Here is a 22,916-nt window from a genome sequence, read left to right as displayed (position 1 = left end):
TATTTCGCCTTGACTTAAATGGGTTTACTCTACAAATGAGTAGGGTTGCAATGTTAACCCCACTTACATAAAAGTAAGCTCCATGAAAACCAATAGGATGTATTTCTAACTTGATGTGGTTAGGATTGAGCTGTGAGTCTGGATCCAACCTATCCGGTATCTCTGAAATAGAGGTTGCCAACACAGTGCCTTCCAGATAATTTGGACTACAACTCCCACTACCCCCAGCCAGCATGGCCACTGGTCAAGGATGATGGGAGTTGTAATGCAAAAACATCCAGTGGATTGACTATCCCTGCTCCAAAGTGTTACTTAAATCCTCAGTAATAGCCATGGATTATTAAGAGGGATTTGTGAAGGGCTGTGAGGATATGCTGATGAAGATATAAGGAGATTTTTATAGCACAGAAGATTTAGAAGATTAAGGCTGGATTCATCCTACATTCCTTATTGGTTCAGATCTTATGTGTTGACCATTGTTCTGAGATGGTTTAAACTATGGGAGATTCTAACTAAGTCTTAGTAAGACCTTTCTGATGGTAAGAGCTGTTCGACCGTGGAACAGACTCGCTCAGAAGGTGGTAGACTCTCTTTCAATGGAGGTTTTTAAGCAGAGGTTGTGAGGCCGACTGTCAAGGATTCTCTAGCTATGATTCCTGCATTGTAATGATGACTCTTGGGGTCCCTTCAAACTCTATGATTCTTTGATGGGGCATGGACACAGACATGAGCAGCACTGACTCCATAATAAACTGCCATTTGACAATGGTTAAGACCTGTCAAACCTGTCCCAATATAATTCTTCAAAGACTAACCCATGTCTACTATAGCCCCTCAATTCCTCTGCCCTAATAGTTTTATCAGACCAGAGAATTGGAAGGAAATTCCATGCAGCATCTGGTTTGTGTGAGGCTTTTAATAGTCATTTGTAGGAAATGGCATTCAATGCCTTGTGGGTGTGTTTACCCCATCCCTTCCCTATATAAACAAAGCTGGGGAATGAATATTCAAAAACATATCCCACCAAGGAAGGCCACCTCTGCCACATAATTTCCAACAATTCTGCTATAAATCGGGTCCAAAGTATGAGGAAGTTGGGGCTGAATTCTTGCTGGGCCTTTAGTGCCTGGAGCCTTTGCATATAACTCCATGGCTCAGCTCTGGAATGTGTGTGAAGCAAGGACCAATGAGGGGATTCTGCAGGAAGTAGAGAGAGAATTCTCCACTTCCCCCACCAAATGCACTGAGTCATCATAAGCACCGAAAGTTGTCTGATCTCAGGGATTATGGTGAATGAAGGTGGGGAGGAGGTGGAACAGGAAATGGGTGCAGCTTGGAGTGCTACCAACTTGGAGAAGGAGGAGGAGGAGGCAACCACCGTTGGAGGCAGCAATGCTTCTGAATACCAGTTGCTGGGAATCTCTTGTGCTTGAGTCCTGCTTACAGGCTTCTTTTTGGAGCATCTGTTTGGCCACTGCTCAGTTGGTTAGATAACATCAAGGTTGCAGGTTCAATCCCCATACGGGGCAGCTGCATATTCCTGCATTGCAGGGGGTTGGACTAGATTATCCTAGGGGTCTCTTCCAACTATGATTCTAAGATGCTGGACTAGATGGGACATTGGCCTGATCCAACAGGCTCTTCTTATGATCTTCTTTCTTCTGAGGCAGACAGTTAGAATAAGAACGTCTACTGGCGGTGAGTTCCACAGGACATGGCATTGCTACATGAAAGGCTTGGCCAGCGAACCTCAGGGGCATGTGGTTCTTGTGAAGATTTTAAAAAGCAGGGGGAGACCTTTCTATGCATGCCACCCTGAGCAGCTTGGAGGAAAATGTGGACTAGAAATGTATTAAATAAATAAATCTCTAAAAGGGGGAGGAGCTCAAAACAGCACATTGAGGACTGAGCATGCTTGGTGAGTACAGAATGCTGACATGTGGGAGGAAGGCACAGAGGCTGTGTACACACTGTGCATTTAAAGCACACTCAAAGCACATTCTTCTGCCCAAAGAATTCTGGGTATTGTAATTTGTGAACTCTAACTCTGGGTACTACAGTACCCAGAATTCTTTGAGGGAAAGAATGTGCTTCAAATGTGCTTTAATGGTATAGTGTGGGGGCAGACTTTGGTCTTTCAAATTTCAGCAAGAATAGAAGAACAATTGAGGACAAAACGAAAATTCAAGTGTTCACTTCAGAAATATCAGTATACCTCCAAAAATCAAACCAAAAGAAAACAAGGATGTATTACAAAGACAACAGGTTCTCTCACACAACATAACACTTCAGTATTTCTATTTTCATGTTGAATTAATTTCTTTTAGTATCCCAAGCTTTGAGAGATGCTGCCAGCAGCTGCTGTTGCAAATCAGTACATAATAACATGCCCCCAAAGTGCATGGAAGGCATATGGTGTCTCTATACCTTGTAAGGTTCTCAAGGGAGGCTGGCAATATTTCAAAAGTTTTTGTACCAAAGAGAAAGTTCCAGGTCCTGTAGAGCTTTCTGTTTCTGTACAATTGACAGTCTCACAGCAGTTCGTAAAAATGTTGGAAGGTCCTAGGGCTTAAGATTCACGTTTGTATCCACATCAGAAATATGCAAAGGAGAAAGCGTTTCAAAGTGCTAAAATTCTGAAAAGCTTTTTCCATACAAAAAGTTGCAATCACATACTGTCAGCCCTTGAAGTGTTTAAAGCTAAACCCCAGCACAGTTATTATATGGGGCCTCAGATTTGGACGGGCCCTCACCTTGGATCTACAGAAGCTGTTCAATCTAAGTTCCTAAGGCAATTTTTTTTCTGTTCCATCCTGTGTTCCAAATGCTTCTTTGTACTTGGAAGCTAATATCCCCTCTGTTGAATGACAGATTTGGTGTAGGACATTTTATTATTGGCTTTGGCTAAATTTAAACCCCATCAGTCTACTACTCTTAGTATCACAAGATTGTCATGAGAGCGCTTGGACTAAAATTGTCATCCAAAAGCTTTACTTTCCTGGTTTATCACCACAACAGTTATTAACACTGGGCTTCAGTAAAGCAAATAATTTAATTAGACAGCACCTATATGATATCAAGCGACAGAATAATCTGGCCACAATAAAGAAATCTTGTCCATGGTATTATTATTTTCCACCTCGTCATTTTGATACGTTGGCACCCTATTTGCAAAATTTAACAATTCCTAAATACAGGTGTGCTTTCACGTACGCAAGATTAAATATACTGCCTTCAGCTGTACTTGAGGGTCAATTTCAAAAAATTCTGGTGGGAAAATGGTTATGTCCATGTGGAGATGGCAGTATTGAGTCAGTGGCTCATGTGCTTCTAGCTTGCACTCTTTATAAAGGTATGAGGTTATTTCCCCTCTACTAATGTCCATATCGGGTTGCTCAACCATTGCTACTGTGTCCTTTCTTCTACAAGATCAAGATGACCAGGTGACAGCAAAAACTGCGATTTTTTTAGCAGGGACCAGTAGAATAAGATATATTATTTGATTATGGATGTAAACCTCCAGAATGTATTTTGTATAGTTAAGTTTTTACCTCTACCTTCCATACACTGTATTTTATTTTATTGCTATGGCTAGTGGCTGATGCAAATAAAGATTTTTTTCTGATTCTGATTCATGTTCACATCTTCAGACACTTCACTTCAAACACCCAACACTTCAAACACACATGTTGGGAATTTCTTGAAACACAGTAGGCCAAAACTTCTTTCAGGTGGAGATCCCCACCCTGGGTGCTGGTATGTAAAAGGTAAAAGGCAAAGGCCCTATGAAGGGTTAAGTCCGGTCAAAGGTGACTATGGGGTTGCAGCACTCATCTCGCTTTCAGGCCAAGGGAGCCGGCGTTTGTCCACAGACAACTTTCCAGTTCATGTGGCCAAGCATGACTAAACCGCTTCTGGCGCAACGGGACACCATGATGGAAACCAGAGCGCACGGAAATGCTGTTTGCCTTCCCACCACAGCCGTACCTATTTATCTACTTGCACTGGCGTGCTTTCAAACTGCTAGGTTGGCAGGAGCTGGGACAGAGCAAAGGGAGCTCACTCTGTCGTGGGGATTTGAACCACCAACCTTTTGATGACAAGCAGAAGAGGCTCAGTGGTTTAGACCACAGCGCCACGACTTGAGGCCATGCATGGTAATTGAATCCAGGTCTGTGCCACCTGTGGTAGATTTTAAATAAACGGAAATTGACTCTGTTGGTTTACTGCAATGGAGCCCCCCGGCCACGAGAGAGGGCATGATTGGCTGAAACACTAAACAGAAGCACTTAACAAAACAACATCATGTTAGGGGACGTGTCCCGTTTGTCTCAAAGCCTTGCTGTTTCTGGATCCTTATGAACACACGAATCTACATTTAGATTTTGATGGATCTATCTGGTTCTATTCCAAACCCTTTCTAGCTAGCAAGGTTTCTCGCGCGCGCGCGCCCTGACTTAGACACGTCTTTGCAAAAAGTACCGGGGCAAACCCCGAAGAGGGGGCGAGGGGCCAAGCAGGGAGCGTGACTGCCGTTGCTGCCGCCAACCCAATCAACCATCCCCAAGAGAATCGCCTGGATTTTCCCAGAGGTCGGACTTGGGCTGCCAAGGGAGGCGTGCCGCCCTCGGGAAGGGAGGGGAGAGGGAGGGAAAGGAGGAAGGAGGCGCAGAATCAGGGAATGGCGCTGCTGCTGGTGGTGGTTCTGCGAGGTGCCCATCGGGCTTAGGAGCGCCCGCCTCAGCCGCCGGGGCAGGAGCATGCGGGACCCTCTGCTGGTGGCGCTGGGCTGGGTGGTGGCGGCAGCGGCCGTCGCCTCGACGTGGCACGTCCAGGTGGCAGGTGAGACCCCAACGGGGAGAGAGCGAGAGCGAGAGAGTCCCCAGCAACCTGGGCAGGGCGTCCCATGGACCACACGGGGGTTTCCTCTCGAGGAAGTGGGCAAGAGGGTGGCTTTTTCACTGCTCACACGGGATCCGTTTTAGCTGTTGGTTATTCAGTTCATGAAATGTGTATTCCGCTTGATCGTAAGGAAAAGCCTCCAGCGGTTTACCAAAACACGTTTTAGATCGGCTGCTTTTAATCGATTGGCTGGTTGTTTGGTGCTGAGCTTACTTTTCTTCTTATTCAATGGACCCGTTGCTTTGTTTTGTAAAATAAAACTGTAAAAGCCGCCCTAATAGTTGGGTAGAAGAAGGCAGTGATTGGAGAGGGGCATTTGGTGATTTGCTCTTTTACCTGGCTTTGAGTGACTGCGCACTCTGTTGCTTGTGTGGGTGTGTTATGTACTGTATTAATCTGTCTAGCATATTGAGGGGCCAAAAAGTGATATATAAATAAACCGTCGTTGTTGTTGTTATGCCCCCAAAGTGATATCTATTTTATTGCATAAAATTTATACGCTGCTTGATTGTAAAAGAAACAAAGAAAGCTCAAAATAGTTTTCAAAAAAAGATAGAATAATTAAATTATCAATAAGAAAAATTAACAACAGTGATTTAAGACTTTTGAAAAGTCAATATAACAGTAGACTAAAGACAAATTAAAACTCTCAGAAACTCAACTTTCTAAACACCTGGGTAGGCTCACCTAAAGACGAATGTTTTTAGAATATTTTCAAAACAAGAATGATATAAGAATACATGATAACAATGAATAATAATAATAATAATAATAATAATAATAATAATAATAATACAACAGTGATGAGGGGCTCCAGCCTGTGTTGAGAACCACTGGCAGCTCTTGCCAACCTGCTGCCTCCCAGGTGTTTGGGAGCTGCTGATGGGAGTTGTAGGGCAACATGGGGAAGGGTCACTACCACCCAACCCAGCCCCCAGCATTGCTCCTCTCTCTTTAACAGTGGTCCACTGCTGAAACGTCCACACCACCTCTTCTTATTTCCCTATCAGGAAAATCACCACCTGCTGAATTTCTGTTGAATTTGCTTTTTAAGGCACAGGAGCAATGGCAATTAAAAAGGTGGCAATCCTGAGTTACCTTTAAGGTGCTTGCTTGGACCATGGTAATTGAACCACCAGCAGATCAATTTATTAATTTTTAGAAAGGGCCATACAGGTGTGAGTCACCCCACTGCTTTTGTACTTGCCAGCCATCTAGGCAAAGGGTGCCTGAGCGTGTTTTGTTTCTGTTTCCCTTTCTCTAACTGCGTAGGCAACATGGGGCACCTTTTCTCTCTTGTACTTCCAAACGGGCCAGGGGGAAAGCAGATGCAGCGGGCCCAGCTATGTTCACCCCACTCCATTCAAGCGCAAGGGTTTGAGTCTTTTTAGCTTAGAGAAAAGGCAAGCGATTGGCAACGTGATAGAAGTTTATAACATGGCACTTTGAAGGTGCACAGAGAAAAGTCCCCCCCCCCTCTCTCTCGTAACGCACAAATTGGTGGATGTACAATGAAGCTGAATGTTGGGAGATTCAGGATAAACAAAAGAAATTCCTTCTTCAACCAGAGCATATTGAAGCTATGGAGACAATGATGGCTCCCAACTTGGATGGCTTTAAAAGAGGATTGGACAAATTCATGGAGGGCAAGGCTATTAATGGCTACTAGGCATAATGGCTAAGCTCTGCCCCCACAGCCAGAGGCCTCATGCGTCTGGGAATCTCAGGTGGGCAGAGTGCTGTTGCACTTATGTCCAGTTTGCAGACTTCCAACAAGGATCTGACTGGTCACTGTGCAGAGAGATGGGTCATTGGCCTGATCCAGCAGGCCTGTTTTATGCTCTTATGTTCTTATGTCAAGGTGATGGGTGGGATGCTGGATTTTGTAAATTAATAAAGCGGGGGTGGGGTGGGGTGGGAGAGACATTGTTAGCTCACATTAAAAATAAGAAAATTAATCTCAATGATATCCAAATGAGACTAATGATTATAAAGATATATGCTCAGATGTAGAAGGGGCAATTCGATCTCCAAACCGTTGAATAATGGATGGTGGGTGTTTTTCCTTTCAGTCTCTTTGGGACTTGCCAGATCCCCTTTCGTTGTTCATCCATTAGCCCCCATCTCAGAGGGACATACCGTATTCTTTGCTCTATAAGACTCACTTTTTCCCTCCTAAAAAGTAAGGGGAAATGTGTGTTTGTGTCTTATGGAGCGAATGCAGGCTGCACAGCTATCCCAGAAGCCAAAACAGCAAGAGGGATTGTTGCTTTCACTGCGCAGCGATCCCTCTTGCTGTTCTGGCTTCTGAGATTCAGAATATTTTTTTTCTTGTTTTCCTCCTCCAAAAACTAGGTGCGTCTTGTGGTCTGGTGCATGTTATTGAGCGAAAAATACGGTAATTTAAAAGTGCGTGAACGTCTGCAAACACCAAGCATTTTGATTTTAGCATAGGAAGAGGTGCTTGGGTGAGGGGTGCTGTACTCCCTCACCACCTTTGCACCCTTTGTTCCATCGCCTCAGGTGCTTTTCTCACAGCCACCTCTGATTCTGGAAATGGCTGGACAGAGGAGAAAAGTGCCTGAGCTGATGTAGCAAGAGGAGCCCTGGTGGGGGAAGGGGAGAGGGCTCAGCTTCCCTTACACTGTAATGTAGGGGTAAGAGCAGCTTTTGCCAGCCTGTTGCCTTACAGGTGTTTTGTATTACACTTTCCAGGAGCTGCAGCCATGGTACTGTTAACTCCAGCATCTGAGAGCCCAGCTGACTGAGGCTGATGGGAATTGTAGTTAGGAATGGGAGAGGATTTTGGTTTGCTCCAGAATTGGAAGCAAACCTCTCTGGTCTTCATCCGATGGCTCACATTGGATCACATGTCTAGATTGGATTGCATGTATGTGAACTTCTCAGGTTGTGGTTATTTGTGCTAACATCCTGGTTTTAGTTTCATTTCTATACAAGGTGGTTCGGGAGCTTTCTAGCTCTTTTTGCCTTTCTGTTCAAAAATCATTTCTAGCTGCTTGAAAGATACAGTATCTGTATTGGAGTTTTAAAAAAGATGTTATTAAGGTGTTTTTATTGCTTTATTGTTTGTCACTCTGGGCTCCTTTGGGAGGAAGGGCAGTATAGAAATTGAATAAATAAAAAACAAATTAAAATTAAGTGTGTGTATGTGAAAATTGCTTAAAATATCCATATGGTTATAAGATGGAACAGACTTGCTGGTCCACTTGTGTTCAAGGGACACAAACCAGATTAAGGCTGCATTCACAACATACATTTCAACTGCAATGATACCACTTTAACCAGTCATGGCTTCCGCCAAAAAAATTATGGGAGTTGTAGTTTGTTAAGGATGCTGAGAGTTTTTAGGAGACCACTATTCCCCTCACAGAGCTACCATTCCCAGAGTTTCCTGAGAAGAGGGACTGATTATTAAACCACTCTGATGAAATTATAACAGGGTAGATAATCTATCAGAGACCCTGATTCCCCGGACCATTTGGTAGGATGGGTCCTTTTTGAAGTGGGGTTGGTCTAGAAGACCCTTGGGGTCCCTTCCAACTCTATGATTCTAAGTGTAGCCACATGGTGAGGCTTCCCCCTGAGGGCAGCTGTTCACATCTAGCACTCTTGAGACTTGATTCAATGGCTTTTAAGATGCCACCAGAACTCACCCACTGTGCTTTGTGGTAGGCTAGCCAAAACCACAGGATGAAGAATGGTGCCTCCAGAATGTCACCATTCTGCACAACAAACCCACTTTCTTAAAATGAAATAAAAAGCCCCCCCCCCCGACTTTTAGTGCTTAGGAAAGTGACAGGAGAGTCACAGGGAACTGTACTGAAAAGTGTGGGGTGAACTAAAGATAAATGGGAAGACATGTCGGCACCACCACCCCACGCCAATTGGAATGAATGCTCATTGTCCTATAACTGCCCCATAATAATATTTGTTAACAAATGCTCAATACATAGTCTAGCCTCTGTGTAAGCTTTGTGCAAGCAGATCAGGATGCTGAATAGCAAAGAGTCCTCAGTGTGATTTAATTTAAAGTGTCTGCTATGCTACCATTTGTCTGCATGAACTGGGATGAAGGGCCTTCCACTTTCTAGTGCATATCTTAAAAGTATTTGTGTGCATGTTTGACCGTATGTGTATTTGCAGAAACGTGGATTGTTCAGGGACACTGTGTGTTGGGATTGGACCTCGGACTGGATATTCAGCCTATTTGTTTGCTGCTGTGTGTGACTGTGTGAAGCAGACGCAACTGAGTGAAAGATGCTTTCATCAAAAACACTTGAGTTCGCCAGCAAACGACGCCAGCTGTCAGGTCTTGGTTACTCTGTGCATATTGAGCTAGGCATCTCTTGCAAAAACAAAAACAAAACAAAACTTAGCAAAATTAAAAGTTTTGAAATATGGGTTTGGTCTCTGTTCCCCACCCTGCATCAAAATATAACTTTTAGTAGTGAGAAACAATTGGCAGCCTTTATTGATGTGTTCTTCCTGCCATCGCGGCCACTGCAGGATGCTACTTCTCACAGTGAACAGCAGGGATTTGTCTTGGGCTGGGAAGGATTAAGAACAGGCAATTAATCTGAACCAGCCTTGCTCAACCATCCACATTCCTGCCTGTCATGCCTCATCTGGAGGAGTCCACAATCAGAGGCCAATGTGGAGCTCCCACTACTTAGTGAAGCCCAGGACCCAACGAGATCTGTGGACAAGGACAAGTTAGGATTCCGGGACAAGGGTGCTAGGTGAGCATCCCATGGAGACCTCTCCTTTGACAACAACTCGTGGGATTCGGCTGGGTGTGGTTCCAGCAAGCTCTAGCTGAAAAGCCCCAGTATCAGGTGGGAAGAGCTGCTTTTTGCCTTGTACCTGGCCCTCTACTTGCGTGGGATGAGACCTTGGACTGCCCCTTGATTTGCATCTTTCCTGAGCCCTTGCTTGAACCACTGTTTACTTGGGACTGGACCTCGGACTGGCCTTGGGTGTTGCTGGTGTCTGCATCCATGGCAGCTCTGTTTATATGGATGTTCCTCTGCAGCTCAGGACCCAGCTAGGGCAGGACACTCCCCTCCCTCTTTATTCAGCTGTAGCCAAGGGTCAGGCAAGGCAGAGAAAGGGGGTGTCCCTCTTACGCCCATTAAAGTGAATCTAATTTCTCCTCTGTTGTTCTTTGGAATGCAGAGGCACCCCTTGAGGTCAGATCCCCAGGCCCTTTCAAATTCTGCAAGGCCTTGCTGTTGCAATTCAAGGAGGGGAGGTAAGCTGAGCCCTTCCCCCCGCCCCCCCTACTTTCCTCCTCACTTCCATCAGGCTCGCTGCTCAACTCCTGTTCTCCTCCTAACTGGCTAAAGATGCTGGCTGAGTTTATTTTAGGTGTGCTCAGGAAACCCAGCTGGCGCCTTTGTGGGGAAGGGACTTGTCCAGGGATAAACACATCTTTCCAGGGCCCAGATAAGATAATATTTGTCTCTGCTGGCACTTCAGCCAATTATGTTGGTTCTTTTTTTTTACTTTGCTGCTTGTAAAACATGATAATTTTCTGGATAAAAATATAGTTTAAAGAACCCAACTTTTTTCAAATGTGTGTGTTGGGGGAGGGTTTCCTAGCATATTGTTATTCAAATGGATTTTTTTATTTAAATATTTACAAAACACAATTTTCAAGCGTATCAAGGTGGCTTACCGAACATACAAAATGTAATAAAATTGCCTGTAAAACTTAATTTAAAACATCAGTAGATGCCAGGGCTATCAGACAGGCAGTACCACCCACAAATGTCAAAATGAAGACTCCCTGTGTTCACTCAAGCCAGCTGCTTCTACCACCTATCAGCTTGTCCCCTCCTCAGACCTGTCCTCAGCGTCCCACCACCAATGTCGTGGGTCTAAGTCTTCTTCCTCTGTGTCATCCCTGGGGATTTTTGGGCTGGCGTCTCCCACTGCTCTTCATCAACCAGCCAGTCTCTGACAGTAGATTGGTTAGAAAGGGAAGCTCATATTGCAAAGGCTTGCCTAAAGAGTAGAGTTTTCAGAAGAGGACTGAAAGAAGGCAGGGATTAATGCTGCCAAAAATAGTTCCACAGGGCAGGGCCTTCCACACTAAATACTCAGTCCCTACTAAAGGCCAATCAAACTTCAAGGCATGGAGATTCATCCAAAGAGCCCCATCAGATGATTTCAGTGATTGACACACAAGGGAACAGACAGTTTTTCAGGTGTTTCAGGCCCAGGGCTTTGTGGATTAACACAAGAACTTTCGAACTGTTGCCTGCAGTCTGCTCCTGTGAGCAGCCTGGCCACTGCCGGAATCAAGTCTTGAGGCTACCAGTGCACGGACCACTGTATGGTCAGGCTGTGTGGTCCAGGAATGGTTTCAGTTGGCATACCATCTAGAGCTGGTAAAAAAAAAAAAAGCACTCTTGGGCATTTTTTAGGCATCCCTCAGTTTTGATATGGTTTGGGCAGTTTGAGTATGGAAATTGAGTTCATCTCATTTATGTACATATTGTCGCTGGCATTGCCTGTCATTTAAGTCCTTAAATGCACCTAGTGTGTCCAATTGTCCAAGAGGATTGGTGGATAAATTCATGGTGGATAAAGGACTATCACTGGCTACTAGGCATGATGGCTCTGCTCTGCCTCCGTGGTCAGAGGCATCAATGCTTTTGAATACCAGTTGCTGGAAGCCACAGGAGTGGCACATGCTCTTGTGTTTGGGGTTGTGGGTTTCCCACAGGCATCTGGTTGGCCACTGTGAGAACAGGATGTGGGCCACCGGCTGGATCCAGCAGCGCTCTGTGTATAGTCTCTTGGGTTGGCGTGCTAATTTAAAAGGGGGGGGGCTCAGTTTCGCTTTTCCCCTGTGCTTTCGCCCATTTAGATTGTGATCTCCTCCGAGAGCTGTTGTTTAAGCACTTCTGTGAGCATTATATAAATAACAATAAATTATCCATTCCATATGGGCTGGATATCACACAGTTGTCCTTGAATGGGGCCCTAAACAACTGTTGTGCAAAAGCCAAATCTAGCTGGGATCACTGATTGCTGAGTAAATCCCTTGAAGGCAGAGGCCAGATTCCACAAGGGTGAATCTGCAGAATATTCATGCCTCCAGCTATTCAAAATCCCACTGCAGGCACTTTGTGTTGTGGGGAAATTAGCATCCTACACCCAGTTTGCATTTAGGTTAAAGCAATACAGTATCTCCCAAGATCAAGGTGGGGCAATCTTGGCTGTTCTTGCCTATCTCCCCTTGTGCAATTCTCCAGAGCCATAGGTGAATATTTCCCAAGTAGCTGAAACTCTTTCTGAGAGGTGTATGTTCCAGATTAATTGATAACCCAGAAGCTCAGTCCTACCTGGCCAGTCCAGGAGCTACAGACGAAGACCCTGATAAAGCACCCCAGCCTCCAGACGGCAAACAGTCCTGCTCTTCCTTTCAACCTCTGCCTTGCGACAATACCTGCACTGTTCCAGATGAACATGTTCAGCTTATTGCTGTTATTCTTTCATAATCTGTGAATCACTTTGTGTAGCTCTGTCCCAAGGTGATTTGCAGCCACATTCTTAAAAACAGCTAAGAGAATATTGTAAGCAGTAGGAAAACAGCTGAGTATATATTTAAAAACAGCACAGAATGAACACCTAAGGCAGATTCGTCTTCATCCAGCTGGAGAAGCCTGTCGAAACAAAAAATACCTTCAATTGTTTCTGGAGAATACAGATATCAGTTGCCTGTTGTATCTCAACAGGAATGCTGCCCCTCCAGAGGACATCATAACCTGGGGTGCATGAATCCACTCTCCTAGTCACAGAGGGATGCAATTTCTCCAACTAACCCCATTTTATGGTGGCTTAAGGTGCGGGAGGGGGTGCGTCTTCTGCAGCAGGATAAATGTTGCTAATCAATGGCTAAAAACCAAGCTGCTGTCAGCTGCAATCCAGGACATGGTTGAAAAACTGGCAACCCTGATCTCACAGTGAGTGCCAGCTCTTAGATCTGTACTACTAATTCTTGAAGTGGATTAGGGGTGGCTGTTCTTGCCTCAGAACTCCATTGAAAATGTGTCTGTGCTGGGCAATCTTACCTTTTATCTCCCTGTGTGTTGACACTCTGCAGCCATAAGCTGCCTTGCTTTCTGTAAAATGGGTGAAAACAGTTTCACCAAAGGTGTGTCCTAGGCAACAATGGGTCCTTGGAGATGTGACTGCAAAGTTAGTTTATTCCTTTGTCAAGCTTGTTTGACCTCAGTGCTCTTTGAGGACCTGTCCCTGAACATTTTACTATGAAAACATGTTAACATTGTTTGGGGTAATGAAAACACCCTAATGGCAGAATTTGATGCATTTCAGGGACATTTTATGCCTCAGGTGGTGTTTTGTTTGTTTGTTTGTTTCCAGAAGAAAAACTGAAAGTGATAGGTAGCTAAAATGTGGGGACCTTGTATGGGTGACAACTTGTGACAATGTCCTAGAATGACTTCCTGGTAGGTTTGTTTCTATGTGAATTGCACAATGATAAGGGTGCTGAGGGGACACTTGGGTACCCACAAAACTGGAAGAAGGTTAAGAAGAGGCTGGAGGGGGCTGCATTCTGCATTATAGACACTGCCTTGAGACACCGTGGTACTCCAGCACCACCCTGAGTGTCTCCCATCCCTACTGCCAGAGACAGTGGAGAAGCAGCGGCAGGAGCTCAGAGTCCCCTGCCTTCTGCTTCTTGTTTCTGCAGCAGCGGGCAGCATGGTGTGGCAGTAGGCAGGCACAGGGGCAGGATTTGCTGTCTCAAGATTCCACCTCCACCTGAGGCAGCTGCCTCAGTTTGCCTAATCATAAGGCTGGCTCTGTCTCTAAGCTCCCTTCCAGCTCTTTATGTGATGCAATAAATCATCTGCAAATCTGCAGAATCATTTCCTCCCAGTTTGCCCTGAGAGAGGAAAAGGTTGAATTGAGCACTATGATGAGGTTACCAGATTTTTTTCAATGAATCCGGGGACACTTCAAATAAATAAATAAATAAATACTACACGTTTGTGACGTTGATGCTGCAGCAATGGCAGTGGCAGAGGGGCGGCCGCCGCCTTGACCTCAACCGCCACATTTCCCCTTCCTTTGAGGCTTCTATCTCCTTTCTCCATGAATCTGGGCAGCCCCTGAGTTGTTGGTTCTTCAGTGGTGGTGGTGGGGATGCAGTGCGCAGTGGGTCAGGCATGGAAGGCAGAGAAGGAGGGGCGAGAGTGGTGGCGGCGAGGCTCGGGCAGCGCAATGCCTTCCTTCCCATCGGAGCAGCCCCAATCCCATTCCTACTTGCGTGCAAGCAGGAGGGGGCGGGGATCCCTCAACTGGGAAGGGAGGCTTCCCATTGCCTAACTGAGAGATCCCTGCCCCCTCCTGCTTGCACTTAAGCTCTGATAGGCAGCATGAAGCCTCCCTTCACAGCTGAGAGATCCCCGCCCTGTTCCTGCTTGCACACAAGTAGGAGTTGGGAGGCTGCTCCCATAGGCAGCATGAAACTTCCCTTCACAGCTTCGTTGCTGGGGTCAGGGAAGGTGGAGGCAGCCCGGAATCTGCATCTTCAAGCCCCTGCACCACCATCATATGGGGACTTCTTAGCAGCTCCTGTTGCCAGCCAGAGCCAACTGCTCGAGGCTGCCGCCCCTGCGTTTCCCGGGGACATTAGATGAAATCTGGGGACATTCCAGGGATGGAATTTGTCTGGGGACTTATTCACAAATCCAGGGACTGTCCCTGGGAAACGGGGACGTCTGGTAACCCTACACTATGAGGGCACTTTGAAACTCCTTCCCCCATTATGAGAACACGATGCCTGCTCTACTCTCACAGAGAGTCTGTGAACAGGGCAGACCTCAGCCAGGTGCCTCTAAATATCACAGAACTAGCAAGCACAGTTTCCTGCTTCTGCTCCATAGGGGCACAAGGGTCCCCTGCAAGGTTAGCTGCTGATGTGTATCTCGGAAGTCACGGCCATTTCTTTTGTTAGCCTGACATTTGGGTTGGCTCAGTGGTGTTAACAGGCACAGCTGCTCGGTTTCAAAAATAAAATAATGAGATTGCTCATCAAAGAGGAAAGAGTTGGGCAATCACAGTCTATGCTGGCAAATCTTTCTCACATGATCCTTTTTCCTAATGCAACCAGAATTCAAGGCACATTTTCTGCAACAAGAATTCAAGAGAGTTGTGCAACCTGCAGCTGTTTTGAATATGGAAACGATTTTATATAATCGTTTTCTGGTTTGAAATTGGAAATGTGTCATTGGCAAAGTATAGTTTTGCCATCTGAAGCCTTGGGCTTGTGTGCTTCCTAAACTTTATTTATCGTTCTGACAATTTGTATAACACTTAATAACAGTTGCCTCTAAGCAGTGTACAAGAGACTCAATGCAATGAAACTAAAAATGAGCTAAAACGATAAAAGCAAGTGTAAAAATGTTCTCTTGCCATCCACATTGATTTCCTCCTTCACCTCCTAGTTTGATCAGGCCATAGTTTACTACTACTACAGCTGAATTAAGCATGCTAGAACTTTAAGCAATAGACCACATAGATGTGTGAGCATCCTGCCCTGAAAGCAGTGGAGCCTTTGAAAACATTCATTCATTCATTCATTCATTCATTCATTCATTCATTTCATTTCATTTATAAATTCCATGACAGCCAGTGTTGCATAGTGGCTAGAGTGTCTGACCAGGACCTGGGAGGCCAGGGTTTAGCCATGAAACGCACTGGGTGACTAGTTGCTGCATCTGAGCCTAACCTACCTCACAGGGTTGTTGTAAGAATAAAATGAGGAGGGTGAGAGCCAGGTACACCACCTTGAGTTATTTGCAGGAAAGGTGTGTGTGTGGGGGGGGTATAAATATAATATATAAAGCACCCAAAAGCAATTTAACAATGAAAGCTTCAACAATAAAAATGTACATAAAAACACTTCCATTACTGATTCAGAGTGGGATAAAATCTTTATTTAAAAGGCTTGTTGTAAAGGGAAGATCTTCAATAGGGGTTAGAACGACAATAGAGACGGCAAGTGGCTGATATGTAATGGGAGTCTGTTCCAAAGCGTAAAGGCCTGATTCTGACACCATGCAGAATGGACCCCTTGATGAGCTGCTGTTGGTTATGGTCCCTGATATGAGTGCAGTGATTTGTTAGGTAAATGCACAGCAAGATGATATTTTAGGTATTGTGATCCCAAGCTGTATAGATTACCAGTACCAGCATCTCAGATATAGCCCAGTGGCTGCTTGGTAGCAATTCAAATCACTGCAGATGTTTGCAAAAGTCTCAGAAGGTGCTCACTGCTGCCTCCCCCTGTTCCCCAAAGACCAAGTGATTTATCTGGGACAAGGCAAGGCCCTGGAGAGAGGGGTGCATGCCAGGTCCCGGCTATCTTTTCCTGCCTTGCCACAGCTAAGTCCCTGGGCTTAATGGCAATAACTACACATACTGTACTTGGTACTCTGAATCAGACTCAAAGTTTGGCATGCTACTAGTCAGGAGAGTGTTGTTGCACTCAGGTCCTGATTTTGGGCTTCCCATAGGTTTTATCTGGCCGCTGTGACAACAGGATGCTGGACTAGATTGACCGGCTTTGACTTGATCCAGCAGGGCTTTTCCTATGTTCTATTTTGTATTTGTTTTTCTCTCTCTTCTATTTAGTATCAGGCATTTTATTAGGCTAGCTTATTTGCATACAGTGTTCTTTAGACTATGCTGTTAAATTAGGTTTGCTCATTTGTATTGTTTTGCACAACGTTGTATGGACTGATGCCTTTTTTCTATTTATTGACATTGTGACTTAGAATCCGTTCTAACGTTTTTGAACAGTAATGCTTATTGTTCGTTTGATGTGTTGTGAGCCTTTTGGGGCACAGTTTTCTGGGAAAGTGGCATACAAATAAACACGCAGTGATTGATGTGCTGTTTTCTTGCTGCAGGACAACCAGAAGTAGGAAAAGGCTGTGCAAACGAATGCATTCAACACTTATCCAAGCCGATTCACCAGACCAGACTTCAAAATTATACGAAAAGGACATGTGGGACGAAGACTTCAGTAATGTAAGTGCCTTGTGCCATTAATGCTATGCCAGTTATTATACAATCCAGTTTTCTTCTCATCAGAAGAGATGGAAGTTAAATGCAGTTGTCACAGGAGACGTGTGTCTTCCAGTTTTCTTTCTACCTATCCAAAGCTCTTTAAGAAGGTCATAAATGATTAAACTGATTTCAGGAACAAAAAAGGGTGGGAACAGGCTTAAAATACATTGATGTTGTTATTATAGCAAAAAGCAATGGCTGTAGTGATGCTGTCTTTTGTTTGACCCTTCCCACCCTGACTTCTATAGGGTGAGTGTGTAAATTCAATTATTACTATGAGTATATTATATATAGTGCTATCAATTTGCATGGTGCCCAGACATTAGCAATGAGAAGACAGGGCTCCACCTCATACAGTATATAATATAAAACACGACACAAGCTCAGACTACAGAGGGAAGAGAGGGAAGGAGAAGGAACAGTGAAGCAGGGAGGACGGTGGCTTCTTAGGGTGCAGAGGTGACAGGGTGCCAAGCTTCACTGCAACTCTTTGGTTTATTTCTGCTACTCTGCAACACAATGTTGATGAATATTTGCAAGGCCTTTTTTTGTTAAATGGAAATGGATGTGGAAAGATATTTAAGAATATCTTAACTAAGCAGTGCTAAAGGATGTGCTTAAATCTGTCCTGTTGATGATCACTGAGTTTTAAAACCGCTTAACTGAGCTGGATCGTGTCCCTTTTAAGTGTTGTTTCCCTTCTCTGTCCAGACTGATCACTAAGATGAATCGGAAATTCTGTGCAAGACCAGAGGATGTCTGGGTACAGGAGGCCATGAGGCAGCTGGATGCAATGAACGCTCCTACAGAAGTGACAGCTGGGTTTGACAAACAAGTGGGAGATACTGTCTCCATATCAGCTCACCCTGGGGCTCCACCTGACACCACTGTCACATTTAGCACAGCTACGTACACTCCCAAACCAGCAGTGATGGTGACCGGAACGACCCTTCATCCCCAAACCCTTGTAAGCGGCACTACGGTTTCCCAAACCTCTGTTGGACCAAAGAGATATGAGGGAAGTCTCACAACTGCTGGGAAAGGCCTGGAAGAGTTCCCTGGATCAACTCATGATTTGGTGGCATCTCCATCCAGCTCCCCCATAAGCAATTTTATTATCGCAGATTCCACGGCAAAAGGCACAAAGCCGACCACAGCATCTGCCGCTCCCCCAGCTTCCTCCAAACAACTGACTCCAGTTCTGAGCAGCTCCAGCACAGGTACCGGAAGGCAGTCAACTGTGGGGCTCCCAACTGCTGAAGCAAACATGCACACTTCTACCAAATCAGCAGGTACTTTGTCAATGTCAGGCTTTCACCAGGAGAACGCAACCGGGAAAAGCAGAGCAAAGCCAACCACAAGCACTCCCGAGGTTGCCTTCTCTCCCAGTGCTTTGGCTGGACCCAGAAGTCACATCATCTTCTTGGCTTCCGCGGGGACTTTTGTGTGTCTCACCATTGTCGCTGTTGTGTGGGCATGCGCTAGGCCCAGAACACCACCTAAGGAACTGGTCCAAGGCTTGCTCTTCACTTCCTCTGACTCTCAGTCTGACTCCTTGGCCATGGAAGTTCTTTAACTTGCCTGTGACTTTGTCTAAGAATGCTTCTTTCACGGCAGGGTTTTAACCAAGGCCATTGAATAAAAGAGGGGGAGCAAGTCAGCCCCATCCTACATGTTCAGTCACAAGATGCAGTGCACACACATCAGATGAATGGCAATGCTGCCAAACTGGGGGGGGGGGGAAGGCTGGCCCCCTCAAATATGTTATTAGTTGACTTCTACGTTCTAAGGCAAGGCAGGTGGTGTGAGCTTCCCCCACAAGAGCGGGACCTGTGACATTAGCTGCTCTTGGGCAGCAGGATGTAGCAAACACATTGCCCAAGGTTAGAGAGAGAGGCCTTATCCTGCAGGAATATGAACTCAGGCCACTTCAAAGTGGGAGGCAGGCCTTCTCACCAAATCCCTCTGCTAGGGGAACAGAGAGCGGCTCCTTCCTGAGCCATTCAAGCCAAGTTGGTTGGAAGCAGAGCTGGAGCAGTGCCAAGGCAACTGTATATTGACCTGAGACCAAGGTCAAAGGCTCACCGGGGACATATAAACAAGCATCCTTGGATGGGACTCCTTCTAAAGTTGTTTGCTTGATCTTCCTTTATTTGTCAAAGTAGGCAAGTGTTGAATCTGTTGGTGTCTCCGTAGTCCACCAAGATTCAAATCTCACAAGGTCGCTTAGACCCTGTAGACCAGGGTAGACCAGGGCCACATTCTGCCAAGAGCCACATTCCCTTCAGGGTAATCTGATAGGGGCCACATGTCAGTGGGAGGGGGGCAGAGCCTCTCACCTCCCTCCTTCTCTCCCTGCCCTTTGGCCTGCAAGCAGAAGGGCAGATCGCTCTTGTCAGAGGTCTGAACTGCTTGCTTGTGGTGGTCTTCCCCTCCCTCCTTCCATTTTGCCTTCCTCCTCCCCCTGCTCTGTCTTTCCTTCCAGGCTTTTGCCCCCCTCAAGCAAGAAATTAGGCAGGGGGCTCCAAGTAACCTGCTGGCTACAGACTCTCCACTTCTGCAACCCGCACCTGCTGGTATCTGTTAGCACATAGAATTACCATTTCAAGTATGGGAGAGAAGTGGGAAAGCATTACGTATGTTGAAATTTGCACTAAACGCTCAAGACCAAAAACCAGGTCATTTAGCCAAGCTCAAGGTGTACAGTAGTTTTTTATCCTTATCCATAGAATGGGTATTTTCTGGGTTTGCTATATGGTGTTTTGTATTTTCTTTAAGTAAATAAATAAAAGTTTAATCCCATGTAGTGTGTCGTCTTTCACAAATGCAAGGTGGAATAAAAAAAGAGGGTCGTCCAAGTGAACCACTACGGAACCACTAACAGATTACAGATGTAGGGCCATCACTTTGCTTTATTTACACCCTGCCTTTCAATTTTATAAATGCCTAAAGTGGTTTAAAATTGAACAAGGAATGGTACTGGAAAAACCAAAACAACAGTTTAAGCAGGAAGGGAAAAAGTCAAAGCATCAAAATCAGGCAGTAGCAAGTCTCAGAGTTTTTTTGTTGGTTTTCGTTTTAACAATTTTTATTGGTTTCTAAACAAATTCAGATACAAGAACCATTAAACACTTATCCAGCAATACATCTAATGGTGTTTGTTTTAGCTAGACTGGTGACTGGGAGTGGCTGCCAAGACCATATAACACCGGTCCTGAAAGACCTACATTGGCTCCCAGTACATTTCTGAGCACAATTCAAAGTGTTGGCGCTGACCTTTAAAGCCCTAAACAGCCTCGGCCCAGTATATCTGAAGTAGCATCTCCACTCCCATTGTTGAACTCGGACACTGAGGTCCAGCTCCGAGGGCCTTCTGGTGGTTCCCTCACTGCAGGAAGTGAGGTTACAGGGAACCAGGCAGAGGGCCTTTATGGTAGTGGCGCCCGCCCTGTGGAACGCCCTCCTATCAGATGTCAAGGAAATAAACAAATAAACAACAATCTGACTTTTAGAAGACATCTGAAGGCAGCCCTGTATCGGAAAAAAAATTAGTGTCATTTTTTTTTACAATTTTCTATTTGCAATAAGCCACTCAGAGTGGCTGGGGAAACCTAGCCAGATGTGCGGGGTATAAATAATAAAATTGTTGTTGCTGTTGTTCTTGTTCTTGTTCATTGACTATAGACATAAACTTGCAAAAAGAATGTTCAAACATATTATTTAATGTAACCTCTGCTCTGAGAATATTGGCATGACAAGGTCTTGGTTTTGGTAATTAACATGCTTAAAGAAATGGGCCCACGTTTCTTGGAAGGTATCTCTATTCTGAAATATAAATGGATGGCAAAGACAGGCTCGGAGTTAAGAGGTTAAAAGGTCTGGATGAATTAAGAAGACAGGAATGAAAAAGTACACACTTGTTAAAGGAATTGCTGGTCTGGTTTGCACATAACACTAAACCATGGTTTTCTAAACAGTGTTGATGGGGTGCTTTTATGAAAAAGTGTACTCACTCCCATAGGAGGCAGTGGTGGCCATCAACTTAGATGGCTTTAAAAGAGGATTTGACAATTTTATGAAGGATAAGGCTATCAAACGGCTCCTAGCTATGATGGCTATGCCCTTCCTCCAAGTTCAGAGGCAGCAATACCAGTGGCTGCAAACCTCAGAAGGGGAGAGTGCTCTTGAGCTAAGGCCCTGTTTGTGGACTCCTCATAGGTTTGTCACTGTGAGAAAAGGATGCTGAACTAGATGGGCCATTGGCCTGATCCAGCAAGCTCTTCTTATGCTTAATAGACCAGCCTCCTAGTTACCAAAGGTAGCTCCAAGGACAGCAAATGACTTGGGCATGTGGAACTTCAGGCATCTATATCTGGCCCTTGAGACTGCCAAGGCCACAACCCCTCTGTAGGCCACACACCCTTTTGACGCTACCACGCCCCTCTTTTTGCCTGGCTGGACTGTTTGCTTGATGATGGCTTGTGCTTTCCTGGGTGAAGAGGGGTATGTAGAAACTAACCTGCAGTATAAAGGTAAGGAGCCACCAAGCTAAGGTACCAGTGGCATGTGGTTCCTGGAAGGAAGTCCAGAGGGGAATGTGGAGTTCAGGCTGGAAAAGGTTTTCCAGCCCTGAATTAAGGACTGGGATGAGAAGAAAGCTTGGAGGCAAGATTAGGACAGGAGGGAGTTTACTCCACATCAGCAGCTGAGTAGATTAGATGGGAGCACTGAGTCCCACAGGAAGGAATTTAGTGGGGGAAATTTGCAGGGATTATAAAATGCATTATGAATAGCATTCATTTTGTGTTTTACTTTCTTTATTGAGCCCTTGTCCTTAGAGTCTGCCCCCTGTTTATAACTGCACAAATGCTGGAGTTCTTCCACTTGATAGCGACTTCCTCTGTAACGTTGATTCTTATCAGCAAAACCAAAAGAAAGTATGACATGTTTCAGTTTAACGCGTCACCATCTGCCTTTATATCGAAAACAATTGCAAACCCTTCTGCTTAAGTGATTTATTCTGCTTCTAACTACTCCTTTTATGGCAAAGTGGGAGCAACACTTGTGGACCTCCTAGTGAGGCGTCCTCCCAGCCCAAAGCACAGGCCTGATGGAGAAACTCTTCCAGTCCCATGAGATACAGCGGCGCACAAGATGGAACAATGCTGTCACTTCACATAAGGCAGCATCGTATGGACAGAGTACCCAGGAACATTTGCAACATTGCGGAATGTCCCTTGCTCATGCAAAGCTGTGGGGTCTGACTTCAGGGTTGTGAGCACCCCTAATTAGGGTGGATGCAAATGCACACCCTCCAACACACTGAATCTCAAAACCGGGATGCTTGTCATCGCGGCCATGTTCCCATGCAAGTCACGTGACCCATATGAGATCACGGAGCCCAAAATATGCACTGGAGGGGGGGCTCTCACATGAGAGCACAGCATGCAAAAATGTGCATTTTGGGGCACCACACAAGATCGTGGCTCTGGAAAAAGCGCTTTTGGGGGGGGGGAGATTGCGGCACAAGATCGCAGCCTAAAATTGCCACCATGCTCTCACGTGAACAAACGGGATGTCCCGGTTTTACCGGGGCACTCGCAGGGTATGCAAATATGGCCCTCCAAGCTTCTCTGCTTGGCTCTTGAGATTCCCTCAAAGGACATTCCCACTCCCCAGGCCACACCTCCTCCCCCCAAACCATATCCCTCACCAACCCTGCTCTGTAGTCTCTTCCATTGCTTTTGCCTGTGTCCTTGGAACCAGGCCCACGCAGAGCTTGTCTGAGGCCCGGGGGTCAAGTCTTGTTCATGGCATGACAGTGTAACTTCAGCCAGCCACTGGCAGGGCCCCCCAGTCAGCTTAGCCCTCTGAGGCCTGGA

The 22,916-nt window shown here is 45.6% G+C and overlaps 1 protein-coding gene and 1 long non-coding RNA gene across 2 annotated transcripts; one reads left to right on the top strand and one right to left on the bottom strand.

Annotated features, from left to right (window-relative positions):
- The first annotated feature begins 4,635 nt into the window (after window positions 1-4,635).
- On the top strand, window positions 4,636-19,836 carry CX3CL1 (C-X3-C motif chemokine ligand 1). Its single transcript, XM_083511505.1, has 3 exons — window positions 4,636-4,842; window positions 16,875-16,995; window positions 17,746-19,836. The coding sequence occupies exons 1-3, from the start codon at window positions 4,761-4,763 to the stop codon at window positions 18,608-18,610; spliced, it is 1,068 nt and encodes a 355-aa protein (XP_083367631.1). The 5' UTR covers window positions 4,636-4,760; the 3' UTR covers window positions 18,611-19,836.
- Window positions 19,837-21,833: 1,997 nt separating this feature from the next.
- On the bottom strand, window positions 21,834-22,916 carry LOC310710602. Its single transcript, XR_014528148.1, has 2 exons — window positions 22,748-22,916; window positions 21,834-21,948 (listed from the first exon to the last, which is right to left on the bottom strand). It is a non-coding gene; the product is annotated as an uncharacterized lncRNA (long non-coding RNA).

This window comes from Podarcis liolepis, assembly GCF_965112155.1.
Source record: "Podarcis liolepis genome assembly, chromosome: 7".
Classification (NCBI taxonomy): Eukaryota; Metazoa; Chordata; class Lepidosauria; order Squamata; family Lacertidae; genus Podarcis; species Podarcis liolepis.
The sequence above is the reverse complement of the archived record's forward strand: the minus strand, read 5'-3'. Positions and strand labels throughout refer to the sequence as shown.